Source organism: Fusarium oxysporum, chromosome VII, assembly GCF_013085055.1.
Source record: "Fusarium oxysporum Fo47 chromosome VII, complete sequence".
NCBI lineage: Eukaryota > Fungi > Ascomycota > Sordariomycetes > Hypocreales > Nectriaceae > Fusarium > Fusarium oxysporum.
This window is the reverse complement of record NC_072846.1, coordinates 186,738-201,576: the sequence shown is the minus strand read 5'-3', so window position 1 is coordinate 201,576 and position 14,839 is coordinate 186,738. Positions and strand designations below refer to the sequence as shown.

At 49.6% G+C, this 14,839-nt stretch overlaps 5 protein-coding genes across 5 annotated transcripts; 3 read left to right on the top strand and 2 right to left on the bottom strand.

Annotated features, from left to right (window-relative positions):
• Positions 1 to 116: 116 nt before the first annotated feature.
• FOBCDRAFT_276335 (uncharacterized protein) lies at positions 117 to 2,150 on the bottom strand (the record flags this gene model as incomplete). Its single annotated transcript, XM_059611518.1, has 1 exon — positions 117 to 2,150. One exon carries the CDS (start codon positions 2,148 to 2,150, stop codon positions 117 to 119), a length of 2,034 nt encoding a protein of 677 aa, XP_059467438.1.
• Positions 2,151 to 2,750: 600 nt separating this feature from the next.
• FOBCDRAFT_241484 (uncharacterized protein) lies at positions 2,751 to 4,210 on the top strand (the record flags this gene model as incomplete). The annotated part of the gene is made up of 4 exons (XM_059610359.1): positions 2,751 to 2,968; positions 3,134 to 3,211; positions 3,266 to 3,886; positions 4,048 to 4,210. The coding sequence occupies 4 exons, from the start codon at positions 2,751 to 2,753 to the stop codon at positions 4,208 to 4,210; spliced, it is 1,080 nt and encodes a 359-aa protein (XP_059465265.1).
• A 1,589-nt stretch (positions 4,211 to 5,799) lies between these two features.
• FOBCDRAFT_227220 (uncharacterized protein) lies at positions 5,800 to 6,420 on the bottom strand. The gene has a single exon (XM_059609735.1). The coding sequence runs from the start codon at positions 6,233 to 6,235 to the stop codon at positions 6,044 to 6,046; it is 192 nt and encodes a 63-aa protein (XP_059465264.1). The 5' UTR covers positions 6,236 to 6,420; the 3' UTR covers positions 5,800 to 6,043.
• Positions 6,421 to 7,169: 749 nt separating this feature from the next.
• FOBCDRAFT_185967 (uncharacterized protein) lies at positions 7,170 to 10,941 on the top strand (the record flags this gene model as incomplete). Its single annotated transcript, XM_059608608.1, has 3 exons — positions 7,170 to 8,408; positions 8,456 to 10,218; positions 10,471 to 10,941. The coding sequence occupies exons 1-3, from the start codon at positions 7,427 to 7,429 to the stop codon at positions 10,939 to 10,941; spliced, it is 3,216 nt and encodes a 1,071-aa protein (XP_059465263.1). The 5' UTR covers positions 7,170 to 7,426.
• Positions 10,942 to 11,413: 472 nt separating this feature from the next.
• Positions 11,414 to 12,112, top strand: FOBCDRAFT_262511 (uncharacterized protein; the record flags this gene model as incomplete). The annotated part of the gene is made up of 1 exon (XM_054705298.1): positions 11,414 to 12,112. The coding sequence occupies one exon, from the start codon at positions 11,414 to 11,416 to the stop codon at positions 12,110 to 12,112; it is 699 nt and encodes a 232-aa protein (XP_054561273.1).
• Between the last annotated feature and the right edge of the window lie 2,727 nt (positions 12,113 to 14,839).

Sequence of the window (14,839 nt, the reverse complement as noted above, 5' to 3'; positions counted from 1 at the left end):
CCGAGACCTGACCATCATATTGAATACAAGGAAGAAAAAGGCAGGGTGTTGGGCGCAATGCCCGCCGTGCCGCCGCAGAACGACTTTGGCCCAAGACTCCAGGGTCATATCTCGTATCAGGGGATTTGCTGGATCTCCCACCTCGTTCCGGTCCGCCGCTCGTGGTCCGCCGTGGCCATAAGGGAAGCAGGTAGGGAAGGTTTTTGGGAAATAGTCTGGAGAAAAGCCGTCCGCGAACTCGCGCGACCATGTGATACCCGGATGAACGGACGACCTGAGGAGCCATGAACCTGCATCGACGGGGCTTCGCCTGCAACACCTTCGTACCTATCGTCGAATTGGCGCTCTGCCTGCAGGGCTATACTGATGAACTCTAGCTTGTCCTCCTCTGCGAAGGCAGCCTGCTCGTCGATCGGGAACATCGCCGAGGAGCGCAGCTCAAACGCCCGCTCTGACGTTTCCTCGGCCGTCGCCTCCTCCAAGCTAGGGGGTTGCTGTACGCCATGCGGCGCAGGCTCAGATTGTCCAGGGTTACACTTAGACTTTTCTGCCAGCTCTATCGCAATGTCCTCGACCGATGACGATTGACCAGGAGTGTCCTGCCCTCGATCAGTTGGAGGCACGATCTGTGCTGTCCGTATAAGCTCTTCTGCAGTCTCTTCTTCCCTCACCATGCGTTGGTAGGCTTGTGTTGGCACATCGCTGCCGCCTTCAAAATCCCAACTTTCCATCTCCTCTTCATTGATCACAATGTCGACGTAAAGAGGGTTGTTTGCTCGCAGCCACTGTAACGTTGTGCGGATGGCACCAGGTCGAACGCTGAGCAGTTTACTCACATCTCGAGGCGTGGGCCGCTCTAAGCCGGTCCAAATCACATGCACCTGCTCCAGTGTCGACACAAGTGGGTGCGGCAGGATTGTGGCAGCCAAAGACTCCACGTCGTTGGGGAACACCGTGATGTGACCCGCGACGTGCTTCCGATATGTCGGGCCGGTTAGCTGGCCACGTTGGATGTTAAACTTAGTGATGAACCCATATGCCACATTGAAAGAGATCAGCTTCTCCTCGAGAGGGGTAAGGTCTTTCAGCTCCTTTGGATACCGATGCTCGCAGCCGATGAGCATCGTGCTCCCCATGCATGCCTCCGGGACTCTGCCTCGGTCGAAAGCCTCTCGACAGGAAAAGCATATCGGCACTACAGTCTCGCCATCTCCCTCCGGGAAGCATCTCTTACACGCCAGTAAGTTGGTCATTGCTGAACGAATCTCGTCATGCAACGCCCTTTCCCAGTCGACATGGTCTAGGTCCCGTGGCTTCTTCTGTAGATAGCAAACCGAGCATACTGCTATCTCCATGCTGCCTTCATCGTGGAAGGCTTTCAGAAAGGACTGGACTGTGTCGATCTTACGATTTGCAGGCACAGGGTTGCACCAATCACGGCGATTCGAGGCCGCTTGCTTCTCTTGGAAGGATTGCTCTACTGCTTGCATCAGCCTGCCTAGCGCTTCTTTGTGCCGCATAATCATCTCCATGGACATCAGGTCAGGAGGAGCTGCCTGTTGGGCCGGTATGGTGCCAGAAGGTCCATCTTGCCGTGGCTGACGACGTCTTTGGTTATTGTCAGTCTTCGCGCGCTTAAGAGACCTCGGGTGCCCCAAGAAGGATTCATACTCCGGGTTTGGTAAATCTAGCTCCTGTCTCGCCTCCCTAGCTCGTCGACGGCGCTTTCTCGTGTGCGACGCCAGCTCCTCTCGACGTCGAGCCTCCTCCTCTTGACGCCGACGGTGTCTCTCCAGCCACTGTCTTCTCTCTTCAGTTTGTGGGTGGCGTTCTCTTTCTAGTTCCTGCTGTCGTATCCTCTCCTCTTGTTGGCGGCGGCGTTCTTCTTCCCGCTGCCGAATTATCTCCGCTCGTTTCTCCACTCGTTGGCGGCGGCGCTCTTCCTCCTGCACCCACCTCACTGTCTGCTGCTGATATCTTATCGCCTCCCGCTCGCGTCGCCTTTGCTCTTGCAGCCGCTGCCGCGCTGCTTCCCGTATGGCCCGACTCTCGTCACTTTGAGGTCCTGTTCTCGTCTGCTGCTGCTGACTAGGCAGTTGTGTCTGTGGTGGAGTGGGTAGGAAAGAAGAATAATCATGTGATTCAGCCATGCTGAAGTACTTATCGAGGTTCCTATTCAAATATTGCCGTATAGCGATATATGACGGTGGTAAGCCCTTTGTTGGTGACTCTATAGGTTTCTTAAAACTGACTCTTTCTCTGGATAGGAGAAGCATGCGAGGAGGCCTAGAAGAGCAGAGCGACAGACCCATAGCATGGATCCCCTTTCCAAACCCATCTTACGTAGGGTTACAAGCTCCAATCACTGTTATCACATTTACAGCTATCTGTTGTTTCTGCCGAGATCGCCCTCAAACTTTATCACTTCTGCCGATGCCTCAGATTATTACCCCCTCATTAACCCCTCTTTACAACCCAGGATATCCTAGCTTTCAGGTGCAACACACTACTAAGTCTGTCAACTGATACTTTGTGGCAATATACCGTACGGGCTATACTTCAGAACCTAGCTTAGTGTAGCAGTATGCTACATTGACGTCAGGGTCAGAGCATTACTAAAAGCAGTATATATCTACATAGCAAGCCACCATTTTTCAAAGAGGGGGACTTAACACCCTCATCTCCTTTGCCCTTATCTCTCCTAAACTTATTTCACTTATGATACTGCATATAATTCTATTGCCACTAATATGACGACTTCCTCGGCCTCTGTCATTTGCCCGATACCTCCATTGCCAAATAAGCGTGGGCAGGGAGCGATCGGTGCGGATCTCATCATCACCTACCATTCCGACTTAGCCCAGTGCGAAATCCTCCCAGCTGGCTCACGCTATACGAATGCAGGGAACTTCAAGGCTGGGACCTTCCTGCCTTTTATTCAGCCTGCATTCATTCTCGACCTCTATCCGTGCCTCCTCAGTCCTGAAGATGGCGAGATCTCAGGACTTCCTTTGCTACTCTCCATGTTTAACGCCGGAGCAAGAACAGCGACCTTGGAGGAGGACTGGGAGGGGAAATGGTTCACTATAGTCGCCCGAATTTTTCCAAATAAACTTACCTTCCATGGCGTAAGTTTGGATGGATGGGAGACAGAAGAAACTGAATCTGTGCAGGTTGCGCTGGCACTACCGCGTGATGGCGGCTTGACTCCGTACGTCCTCTCACGTCGTATTCATACCAGTTATCGATGCTTACAACCCCACAGTATTGTCCCTCGACTCCTCGATGGTAGCGATGAAAGTGCCCCCTGGCCAAACTCTTCAGCACATATATCCCTTGCCGGCCCTGTCGATCTAGATACCTTCCATATCAAGGAGGATGTCTGGCCAGAGCCGCTGAGCAAGACTTCGGTGTTCATAAAGCTAGGTTCTTACTTAGTGCCAGAAAACGACCGCCCTCCTCACAAAGGCGTACACGTATGCCACGTCCTCCTCCTCTTCCCCGTAGAGCAACAACCATGGCATTCTCTACTCGGGTGGATGCGACAAGCTGTGAACCCCTTTCCTAAAGGGTCGTGGATTGTATGCAGCGGTCGCGTCTTGGGGGTCCTTAACCGCGACCTTATCCAAGGCCCTCAAGTCGTCGATTCCACCGTCCGGATCTTAGTAATTCTCCCCGACGATTGGGAATTCGTTCGACAGAGTACCCTGTCTACACATAATACATACATGCCCACATCGTCGAATCCTGTCAATGAGTCGCCTACGCCACCACGACCAGCTGGCCCTGGGGGCGTTGCAAGCAGAAACCCATTCTCGTCTCCAATCCGCGGTCAAAAGCAGTCTCCGCAAAGGAAAGCTGCTTCCCCGACACTGCCATCAAAGCAGTCAGATTGCGAGGCGACCAAACCACCAGCCTGCCCTAGAGGAAAGCATACACCACTGACTCCAACCACAATTGACGTTAATCCAGTGCTTCCAATTCCAAGTTCGGGTATGGCTTGTCCCTTCTAAACCTCTTCCTTGAGCTAACTGGCGATTCAGATAGCGATTGTACGGAAAATGGTTCAGACACAAAGCAAATGTTGGATGACCAACTCGATCCTACTTCCCCTACTCCCACACGTAAGAGGAAGCAACAAAGCACTCCTGAGCCAATGCGAAGCAAGAGAACCACAGCAAGAAAAAGGAGGGCACAGTTATATGACTAGATTGCCGGTATTGACTAAAAACATAACCTTTCTGTGATGGTCGGGTCTAACCTATATCTACAGTAGGTCCCAGACTTAGGAGTGTATAATCTAATGGATTATGACGTTATATTAAGCATTATAAGTCATGATGTAGTAATAGTAAAATTGTACATTGATAGCCGTCACACTATCTATCTAGGAAAGTGCTAAATGAATGTCTTATATACTAAGTGCGTTACACTGGACTTACTACTGAAGAGTGAAAATGAGTGTATATATATCTATGGTTCTCGACTGGATTGGAGGGGGTGCCATAGGAATCGCTGATGATTCCCATGAATCACTGGTGATCCGTTGGAGTGGTGCTCCGATCCGCTGAAGTCGCGCGCAACAGCTTTGACAGTTCCCGTTAAAAATGGGGCCCAGGGTTCTGCCACGGGTGACCGCCTGGTCTCGACCCAGGTCATCGTAACACCTTAAATCTGTTGGACATTACGTGTATTCGGTTCATTGATGTGAATTGGTGTGTATTCATGTTGTGTTTTGTTGAAATCTGCCCCTTAGAGGTTTTACCATTTCGGCTGTAATCTTAAAGTATCCCTGCTTGCACGTGAGGCCCCAGCACCTGTTCAACAAAATCCACCATCTTACTGATAATACCTACAAGCAGCCCTTCTTCACCAGCTTCATCACGCTAGCACAGTTCCTCCAGGCTTCCTTTGGCGGGCCGCTTGCCGGACCGGTCCCTCCTGTTTGACACTCTTTGATTTATACCGCACGGACGTTTTTGATGGGGGCGTATGGCTTACACAGTATTTCATACCTGTTGGCACAGTATGCTTGTACCCCTTGCTGACAGCTTACGTGCATGTTCGAAAAGCGTAATGCTGCTTCACGGCAGATTGTCATCAATCCATAGTTTATTACCTTCGGTTGCTGACCTCCCTGACAACGCCCAGAAATGGGCACTACAGTACTGTTTGGAGAGAGTCCAGAATCTGACCTCAGGACCTCACGGCCTCGATAAAATGAATTACATGCCCAGTTCAGCTGTTCAACCATACAGTACAAGAACAATGATAAAATTGATTGCGCATGGCTCTGCTTGTTGTTTTCTTTTACGACGTAAGTTGGGAAAGTTATTCTTCATTTTCCAATGATGAGGACCGCCGAACATCTCAGGAATTATGGGCCCACAATCTCTTTGTGACGCGGCCGTTTCTGCCTGCGTCACAAAGAGGACGACGCCATGGCTCTCCCCCATGTCCCACGTCTCGCCAGCTGGTCAGCGCCACCAGAAATCAACTCCATCCAACACCATCGGCAACATCAGCATGGCTCCAAATCTGGCCACTTGTCGGCATGCCCTGATACACGACATGATCCTCGCCGGCTACAAGAATGCTATCATCGCCCGTACAGCTAACTGCAGGGCAAGCTCGGTCCGGCGGATTCGAGCCAATATGCGATGCTATGGCTCGACCAAAGCCCCTCCGAACGGTGTCGGCCGACGTCGATTATTGAGTCCTCCCATGCTGACTGCTTTACTCGATCGCCTCGCTGTGAAGCCTAACATGTATCGCGACGAGATAGTAGAATTCCTCGAGAAAGAATTTGAGACTATTATTCCTGCCTCCAACATCGGCCGATCTTTGAGGTAAGCACGATGGTCGAGAAAGACGGCACGACGTGTCGCAAAAGGACGGAACGCCGGCCTCCGTGACTACTATCTCTACAAGCTATCGTTCTATCGATCATACCAACTCGTGTACATCGACGAGTGACGTGAAATGTCCCGTTTGAGGGCAACTTCTTTGCCAGTTTGTCTAGCTTGAATCGGAGATACTTAGTCTAGTATGCGCCAGGAGCCAGGACAACGTCAGGTTCAGTGTCTTCACTAATGCACCTATTGTTCAGCTTCACCTTCCATTCGATCAAGTAGTGCACACAGGTCGGAGGCTGTTCATCATAGGCGAGTATCTCGTCGTTGTAACAAAGGTAAGCTGGAGCGACCGATCCGGATCTGGCCAAGCGGGGTTGCATCACGGATCGCTGCTGATTGTGACGTCAGATCGATATTGGTGCCTTCGTCATCCGTCGGCGAACTAAAAAGATCGCTATCGTCCTCGTTCATCGTGCCGTACTGCCCAGCCTTACTATAACAGCCTACTCACCGCAAAAAACAAGAAGGAGGAGAATGGGAAAGGAAAATCCCCCCCCCCCCTAGGGTGCAAAAGAGCGAGGGGCAGTTAAAGAGAACTGCCCTTGCTGGATGACCCCACAAAAAGCCTTTTGTGACGCGGAAGTGGTCCACTACTCTCAGTCCAGTAGCATTGTTTGTGGGCCCTTTGATGAATCACAACGTCTATCTCGGCCTAGATCAGATTGCATCACAGCATCTCGAGAAGACATGAGGAATGTAACTTCATCGTCTTCACATGCTACGTTTTATTTGTAGCCCCATCTCGTGATCTATAATTATCGCCCAATGACGCTAGGAACGGGCCGTGTGCTAGTTTAACTATTTGATGAGAACCTAAAATGGCTCGTGGTCTTGTATTCGATTTTTGCCTACTGTGGCATTTCGCAGGGATATGCTTCGTAGTGAGAATCATAAAACGTTTCCATCTGATCATGTATTGTATTATATATGAATAAGCATTCAAGGCATTTTATTGCTCATCCTCGCTATCAAGTCTATCGAAAACGCGCAAACACTCGGCAGGAATGCAGGCGATGCACTGTCTAAATCTTTATTTACCCTAGGACCGCCTGCATTATTTTTAGATATTCTGGTGAATCAGCCTTGAAAGTAGGTGACTGCTTTTGCAGGGGTCTCAAGCGGTATGATTGGTGGCGGACCCACAGAAGACAAGGATAATCCATAGTCACGAGCCAAAGAAATGTGCCTTACAAGGCTAGATTTTGACCCTTTCCCCGCTCATTGTCGAGTGACTGGGATTTCTGTTTCCTTCCTTATCAATCTACCATAGCCAATTTACCACCGGCGAGCGACATCGCAGAGGTTCGTTCGATTCTCTGTTTTTGATTTCTCATTATTGTATTTCACTTCCTCGGTCATACAATTCTATTCTCGATCGCCGATATTCCCGCCTTTTTCGTGCTTGTTCTGACAGATGTTATTTTCGGACGACTTTGTTGCAGGCAGTCGCTCTCTAGACGATGGTATTGCGGTTTGTCTAGTTCATCAATTGACTGAGCTGCACTCTTGTCATGTTAACTCCATCGCCCCGGCCACCCCGCCCAAACGACCGTCGCGGCTTCGAGATAGCTATCATCTGCGCGCTACCTTTCGAGGCTGATGCTATTGAGGCCTTGTTTGACTATTACTGGGATGGCGATGGCCGACCTCTCGGGAAGGCAGCACATGATACCAATTCCTACTCAACAGGTGTAATCGGCTGTCACAATGTCGTGCTCGTACGTATGCCAGGGATGGGTAAAGTGCATGCGACAGCGGCAGCTTCCAACTGCAGAGCGAGTTTTCCGAATGTCAAGATTGCCGTTCTCGTTGGCGTCTGTGGTGTTGTCCCCTCCAAGCACAACGGTGAAGAAATCGTACTTGGAGATGTCGTCATCAGTGAGGGCATTATCCAATATGATTTCGGACGGCGCCTACCAGGCCAGTTTATCCCCAAAGAAGGGCCGCTGGACTCTCTGGGAAGGCCGAACCAGGAGATACGCGGAGTTTTGGCACAAGCCAAAGGGATCAGAGGCCGTCGACTATTGGTAAGCGAGATGATGAGATACCTCAGTATCCTCCGCCAAAATCTAGAGTTTCGTGCCGAATATCCTGGCGTTGCGTACGACAGACTGTTTGAAGCATCCTATCGTCATAGCGAGGACCAGAAGCCATGCGAACAGGTCGGGTGCGACGGCAAACTCGTGCCACGACGCCGTATTCAAGCTGCAGGGCCCAGTCCTACACCTGCTGTTCATTTCGGGTTGATAGCATCCGGCGATTCAGTGATGAAGTCCGGCGAAGATCGCGACCGCGAAGTAGAGGCGAGAGATGTAATTGCCTTTGAGATGGAAGGCGCAGGTGTTTGGGATATTCTTCCTTGTATTGTGATCAAAGGGGGATGTGACTACGCCGATAGCCACAAAAGCAAGGTTTGGCAGCGATATGCTGCAGCTACGGCGGCGGCCTGTACGAAGGCGTTTCTTAGCTTTTGGGTTTCTTCAATTAACCAAGGTATGCCAAAGCGTGCATCTAATGATGGCAACTGCTTACAGTAGGAGATGTATCAGGCTTAGCCTCGAACCTGCAGAACAACCTCTCTCCACAGAGTCGCGATTCTTTCGGCCAGAACCACTCTACGCGTGCTGTCGATGAGCGTCAGATACAACCTGCATTTCTCGTTCCCTTTTCGAAAAATGACCTCTTTGTGGGCCGAGAAGATGTCCTTGCAAGGCTCCAGGGTCTTCTATTCCAAGAAGGGCGCCGAAAAGCCGCTCTGGTTGGCCTTGGGGGTATTGGCAAAACGCAGATTGCTCTGCAGCTCGCCTACTGGGTCAGGGAGATGAAGCAGGACTACTCGGTATTCTGGGTTCCAGCGCTGAGCCGTGCCAGCTTCGAGCAGACATGTGTGCAGATCATTGATGCCTGTGATATTTCGACTGCCGACAACAACGATGCGGTTGAATCAGTCCGCCAGTACCTGAGGTCAGAACGCGCCGGCAAATGGCTTCTTGTCGTTGACAACGCTGATGACATGCAAACTGTCATGGGTTCAAAAGGTGTAGATAGTGGCTTGTACCGATCGCTTCCTCAAAGCGACCAAGGACGAATCCTGTTCACGACGCGAGATCGAAAAGTGGCAGTATCGGTTGCCGGGCGAAACATTGTCGAAGTACCCGCAATGAGCCGAGACGATGCGACAAGCTACTTCAAGGAGGCATTGATCCAAGAAATGTCTTTGAGTGACGAGCAAGTCATAGACCATCTTTTGACGCTACTGACATATCTTCCACTAGCCATCACACAAGCAGCGGCATACTTGAACGAAAACCAGATGCCACTCACAGAGTATCTACAACTTTTCGAAAACACAGATCGTGACAGGATAGAACTGTTAAGTGCCGAGTTCCAAGACGACACGAGATACGAGCAGACTCAAGATCCCGTGGCGACTACCTGGTTCATATCGTTTAACCAGATCCGCAAGGCTGATGAACTTGCCTCACGCATTCTCATGTTCTTGAGTTGCGTTGAACCCAAGGCGGTGCCTCAGTCGATGCTGCCCAAGGGCAAATCGCAGCAACAACTGACTCGAGCGATCGGCACGTTATGTGGCTACAGATTTCTGGACAGACGAGGATCCAGTGAGGTTTTCGACATGCACAGTTTGGTGCACCTGGCAACAAGGTCTTGGGTTGCGGAAAACGACCCGGAGAAAGAGCAAAGCCAGGCAGCAATAGCGCGTCTAGAAAAGGTATTTCCGACGGATGAGTGGGAAAACCGAGACGTTTGGCGGCAATATCTGCCTCATGCAATCAAAGTCCTCAGATGTACCGAGGATGACTGGAGCGAAGAGCTGTGTGAACTAGGTTATTGGGCTGGCCGATGCTTGCTTGTAGACGGACGGGTGACAGAGGCAGTAGAACTGCTAGAGCATGTAGTTGCGGTTCAAGAGACGACATTGGCGGAGAATCACCCAGATCGACTGGCATCACAGCACGCGCTCGGAATGACACATCAAGCCAACGGACAAGTCAAAGAGGCAGTAAAACTGCTCGAGCATGTGGTTGCTATTCAAGAGACAACGTTGGCAGAGAATCACCCATCACGACTGGCATCACAGCACGTGCTCGCAGGAGCATATCAAGCCGACGGACAAGTCAAAGAGGCAGTAAAACTGCTCGAGCACGTGGTTGTGGTTCAAGAGACGACATTGGCGGAGAATCACCCATCACGACTGGCATCACAGCACGTGCTCGCAGGAGCATATCGAGCCAACGGACAGATCAAAGAGGCAGTAAAACTGCTCGAGCACGTGGTTGTGGTTCAAGAGACGACATTGGCGGAGAATCACCCATCACGACTGGCATCACAGCACGTGCTCGCAGGAGCATATCGAGCCAACGGACAGATCAAAGAGGCAGTAAAACTGCTCGAGCATGTCGTTGCGGTTCGAAAGACAGCGTTGGCGGAGAATCACCCTGATCGACTGGCATCACAGCACGCGCTCGGAATGGCACATCAAGCCAACGGACAAGTCAAAGAGGCAGTAAAACTGCTCGAGCACGTGGTTGTGGTTGAAGAGACAACGTTGGCGGAGAATCACCCTGATCGACTGGCATCACAGCACGTGCTCGCAGGAGCATATCAAGTCAACGGGCAGATTGCAGAAGCAGTAAAACTGCTCGAGCATGTCGTTGCGGTTCAAGAGACAGCGTTGACGGAGAATCACCCTGATCGACTGGCATCACAGCACGCGCTCGCAGGAGCATATCAAGTCAACGGGCAGATTGCAGAAGCAGTAAAACTGCTCGAGCATGTCGTTGCGGTTCAAGAGACAGCGTTGACGGAGAATCACCCTGATCGACTGGCATCACAGCACGCGCTCGCAGGAGCATATCGAGCCAACGGACAGACGAAGAAGGCAGTCGAGATATTGGAGCATATAGTTGCGGTTGAGGCAGAGACATTAGCAGCGGATGATCCCAGTCGGCAGCTGTCGAAAGACTTGCTGCAGACCTGCTATGAGAGGAGCCAGGTGCAGTAATGGAGCCTGAGGCATCGGTACTTAATGAGGAAATATGTACAGTATAACCAATCTGAACATCCGTGGGGTTTCCACCCATATAATGCTAACAAAGTGGGAAGCGCAGGACGCAAGAGTGAAATAAAGCAACTTTCAGCCTGGAGTAACACTATTGTGGGTCGGCCGATTATGGCTTAGTCGTCAAGGAACGCCGAGCACAGTAAAATCAGTAATTACTACATACACCCTAGTAGTAAATAACAATAGGAACTCTAGTAGAGTTCTTTTCTATGCTTCACTTTACAGGGGGTAGAGTTCCTTTAACTGACAGGGGTAGGGTTCTTTTCCATCACCGCCAATCAACATCTCTCAAATAAATTACCTAATAAACGCGAATACGCGAAGCATATCCAAATAAAACACGTCCTACTTTCCCGAACTTATAAGAGCTGTCTGGCATTTGACATAACATGATTAGACATATCCCTACGCAATGGAGCCATTCACTTATCTTAAAACCTATCGAGTCCCTGTCTGCAAAAAATGCGAATTCGCCTGCGTAGCGAATGAAGTACCTACTCATTTACAAACACGACATCGGGATATACCACCTGCAGAGCGACGACGAGTGGCACAAGTGATTGGAAACATATCTGGTATAATCAAAGACCAGTCAGGACTAGAGGATTTCCAGTTTCCTCCGCCTACCATAAGTAGCGTCGCTTTCCTCGCTCCGCCGAAGCCGGATGGACTCAAGTGCCGGAAATGTCCTTATATTGTCAAGCATGTAAAGAAGATCATGGCACATTGTCACAGCTGCCAGCATTGGAATAACCCACAGCGCCGTGGAAGGCCCAGACAAGCTGATAGTGAGTCGGAAGTTGAGCTTCCATGGATAGAGGGGGTTTTATGTCAACGATTTTTCCCATCCAGGCGGGGGAGTAGATGGTTTGAGGTTGGGCGCAAAACAGCCGCTCACGCTCGCATGGGGAAGCAGGGCAAAACCGCTGTTGGTGATTCTTCGGCACAGTCTCAACTGAACCCAGAGATGCGAGCACATCTACGGGAGGTTCTAGAAAGAGAGCAACAATATCTAGATGCTAAGACACAGCCACGCTTCTACAGCAAAGCTCTTGGTGACGACTTTATCTTCGAGCTTGACAGTCGACAATCTTTGCGTAATTGTGTCTAGATTCGATGCCATGTCCTGCCAATGCTTAGTAACGTACTTTGACAATTGGTGACTTGATCCTACTGTACCAATTACCCCGCGTATCAGGTCCTGATACACGAAATCATGGCCCGTGCACGCCACGAACCCCTGTCACAGCAGATCAGATGGTTTAATGTCGCACTGAGCGTGCTTAAAGGGTTAGAGTGAATATCATGAGCAGCAGCAAATGTGTTGATTGATGTCTCATACTTAAAGCATATAGCTAGATTACTAATGCCTACCCTGCGACATTTAATAACAGTAATTTCTGCTTAACGTAGACGATAAGCGGGTGTTACAGATAAGCGAGTGTTACAAAAGTCTTCATCTTAAAAATAAAAATCGCAATAAAAACACAATAAAGTATCTAATCGTTTAATTCTAATTGCTATACTCTTCTGCAGAGGCCTCAATACCCTCTTGACAGGTCCTTGCATTATGCCCGGCCTTGCCGCATCTCCCACAGTGCCGAACCCCCGGTCGCGTCGACCTTCCCTGACCACCACTTTTCGACAATTCGGCCACTACCTGCATATCTATATCTATCTGATCAGTTAAATCCCGACCTTCCTCTACTGTCATCTTCCCTCTATTCTGTAGGCGGGTTCTTTTTTCTCTGCGTCGTCGGCTAAGTATCTCATTCGCCTGTCGAAGATCTTGAATCTCAGCCCTCATTAAAGCCATCTCATGCATAACTGCCTTCGTTCCTTTTGAAAGAGACTTTAGTGCTTCCAAAATTGACTCTGGAGAGCTGCTTTGATGCCTTCTAACTCGTCTTTCAAGGTATTCAGACTGCAATTCAGCCTCAATAATTGTCTTCGGGGTCTTTGAAGTCCAAGGTTGTGCCTGGCCTGCTTCCTCCTCAGCAGGTGTTGAAGTCCGTAGCTGCACATCAAGCTTTGAGACTACACTTTCTGGATCAAAAGGGACAAGGCCAGCTCCCTTAAAACCTCCCTTAATATTCTTCTCGGTCATAGTAGCTTGAAAAGCGGCATAAAAGGCCGGGAAGAACTCGGTCTTGGAAATATGTGTTATAGAGCTTCTGATCAGATGCTCAATTTCTCGACCATATGCCTTTTTCAGCGGCCCAAAGCACCCGACGTCAAGAGGCTGAAGTAGATAAGATGAATGAGGCGACATACAAAGCGTAATGATATTATGCTCCTCACAATATATCTCAAAGTCGGTCGAGTGGTGACCTTCGTGACCATCAAGGATCAGAAGACGATAGGAACCAACTGATCGATTGGCTGTACATCGGTCAAAGTGCTTTAGCCACTCGAGACTCGTCTCATTATCTGTCCAGCCATTTTGGGTCGTGGTGATAGCCCAATCGCCCGGGAGGTTGCTTTCTCGGTACCAATTGGCAAGGTGATATTGGCCTGCAACCACAATAAATGGATCAATTGCCCAGCCTTCCGCATTAATCGCCTGGATAACTGTAACCCATTCCCGATTTCCAGGCTGCACAGATTTTGACTTTCCACGCCTCTCTGCGCCTGTAATAACTATACCGCTTCCAATCATGCCCATCATAAAGCCGGTCTCATCAAAGTTATAGATATCATCTGATCGGATACCATACTTTGCGATTGTATTCTGTACGAGCCTGAACCAATTGCAAATAGTAGTCGGATCTTCACATCTAGCCCTTTGATAGTCATATCTCCGCTGAAAACGCGTCTTGAGGTCTGGTTGCCGCTTGACGAAATTGATAGCCCAGCGCTTCCCAACTGGTGATGCATCGCGATCAGCAAGCAGTCCATTGGCCATTTCTTCAACACTACGATGTCGAGGAGGAAATCCTCGCGAATCGAGGTCGAGAATATACTGAACTATGATCTGTTCCTCTAGATCAGATAGTTTCCGCGACTTCGGGATAGTATTATGTATAGAGAGTATGCCTTTGCGTCGGCGCCATAGCTTCATAGGGCCAACTTCATATATCTCTGCAGCTCGTCGGAGCTTTAATTTAGGGTTATTTTGGAGCGCCTGAAGAGCAAGAAGAACTCTAGCCTCTTCATTTAATTGTGGCATATTGGGTGGTTGAGAATTAATTGATCAGATAGAAAGTGAGGTGTATGAGGGATTTTTGTAACACTCGCTTATCTGTAACACCCGCTTATCGTCTACGTTAGTTATATTCAGTTTATCTCCTCTTGATCTCCTTTCGTAATACTTTGCGATTAAGCAATAACATTCTAAATAAGAATGACTAATAATAATATCTTTCCCCGCCTCCAGCTCTTAATCAATCCTCAGGCCTAGCTCCTTATCTGCATTCAGAAGCAATATGGCTTTGCTCCTTCCTCTAAGCCTTCCCAAGTAAACAAGCATCTTAGCAAAAGGCATAACATACCGATCGACAACCGTCATAGAGTTGTTCGTCTTTTGAAGAACCAGGAGCTTCCATTGCTAGATCCTGCCAACGCGACTGTTATGCCAAAACAAGTCCCTGTATAATCCTGACCTGCCACTATTCGACAGGTTTACCGGCAAGTTCTGCAATCTCCTTACAAATAGCAGCCAGGTTATAGCTCGCCATGTTAGCGCAGAACATGAGAGGCGACAACTGGAATTACCATGCAGTACCCACCTACCGGCAAGCAAAAAAAAAGTTTCCCCATGCAAAATGCCCAATTTCATTTACACAGTATTTTACCAGAATTGAAGCTATTAGCATAGAATAATTTCGGTTGTATTGGG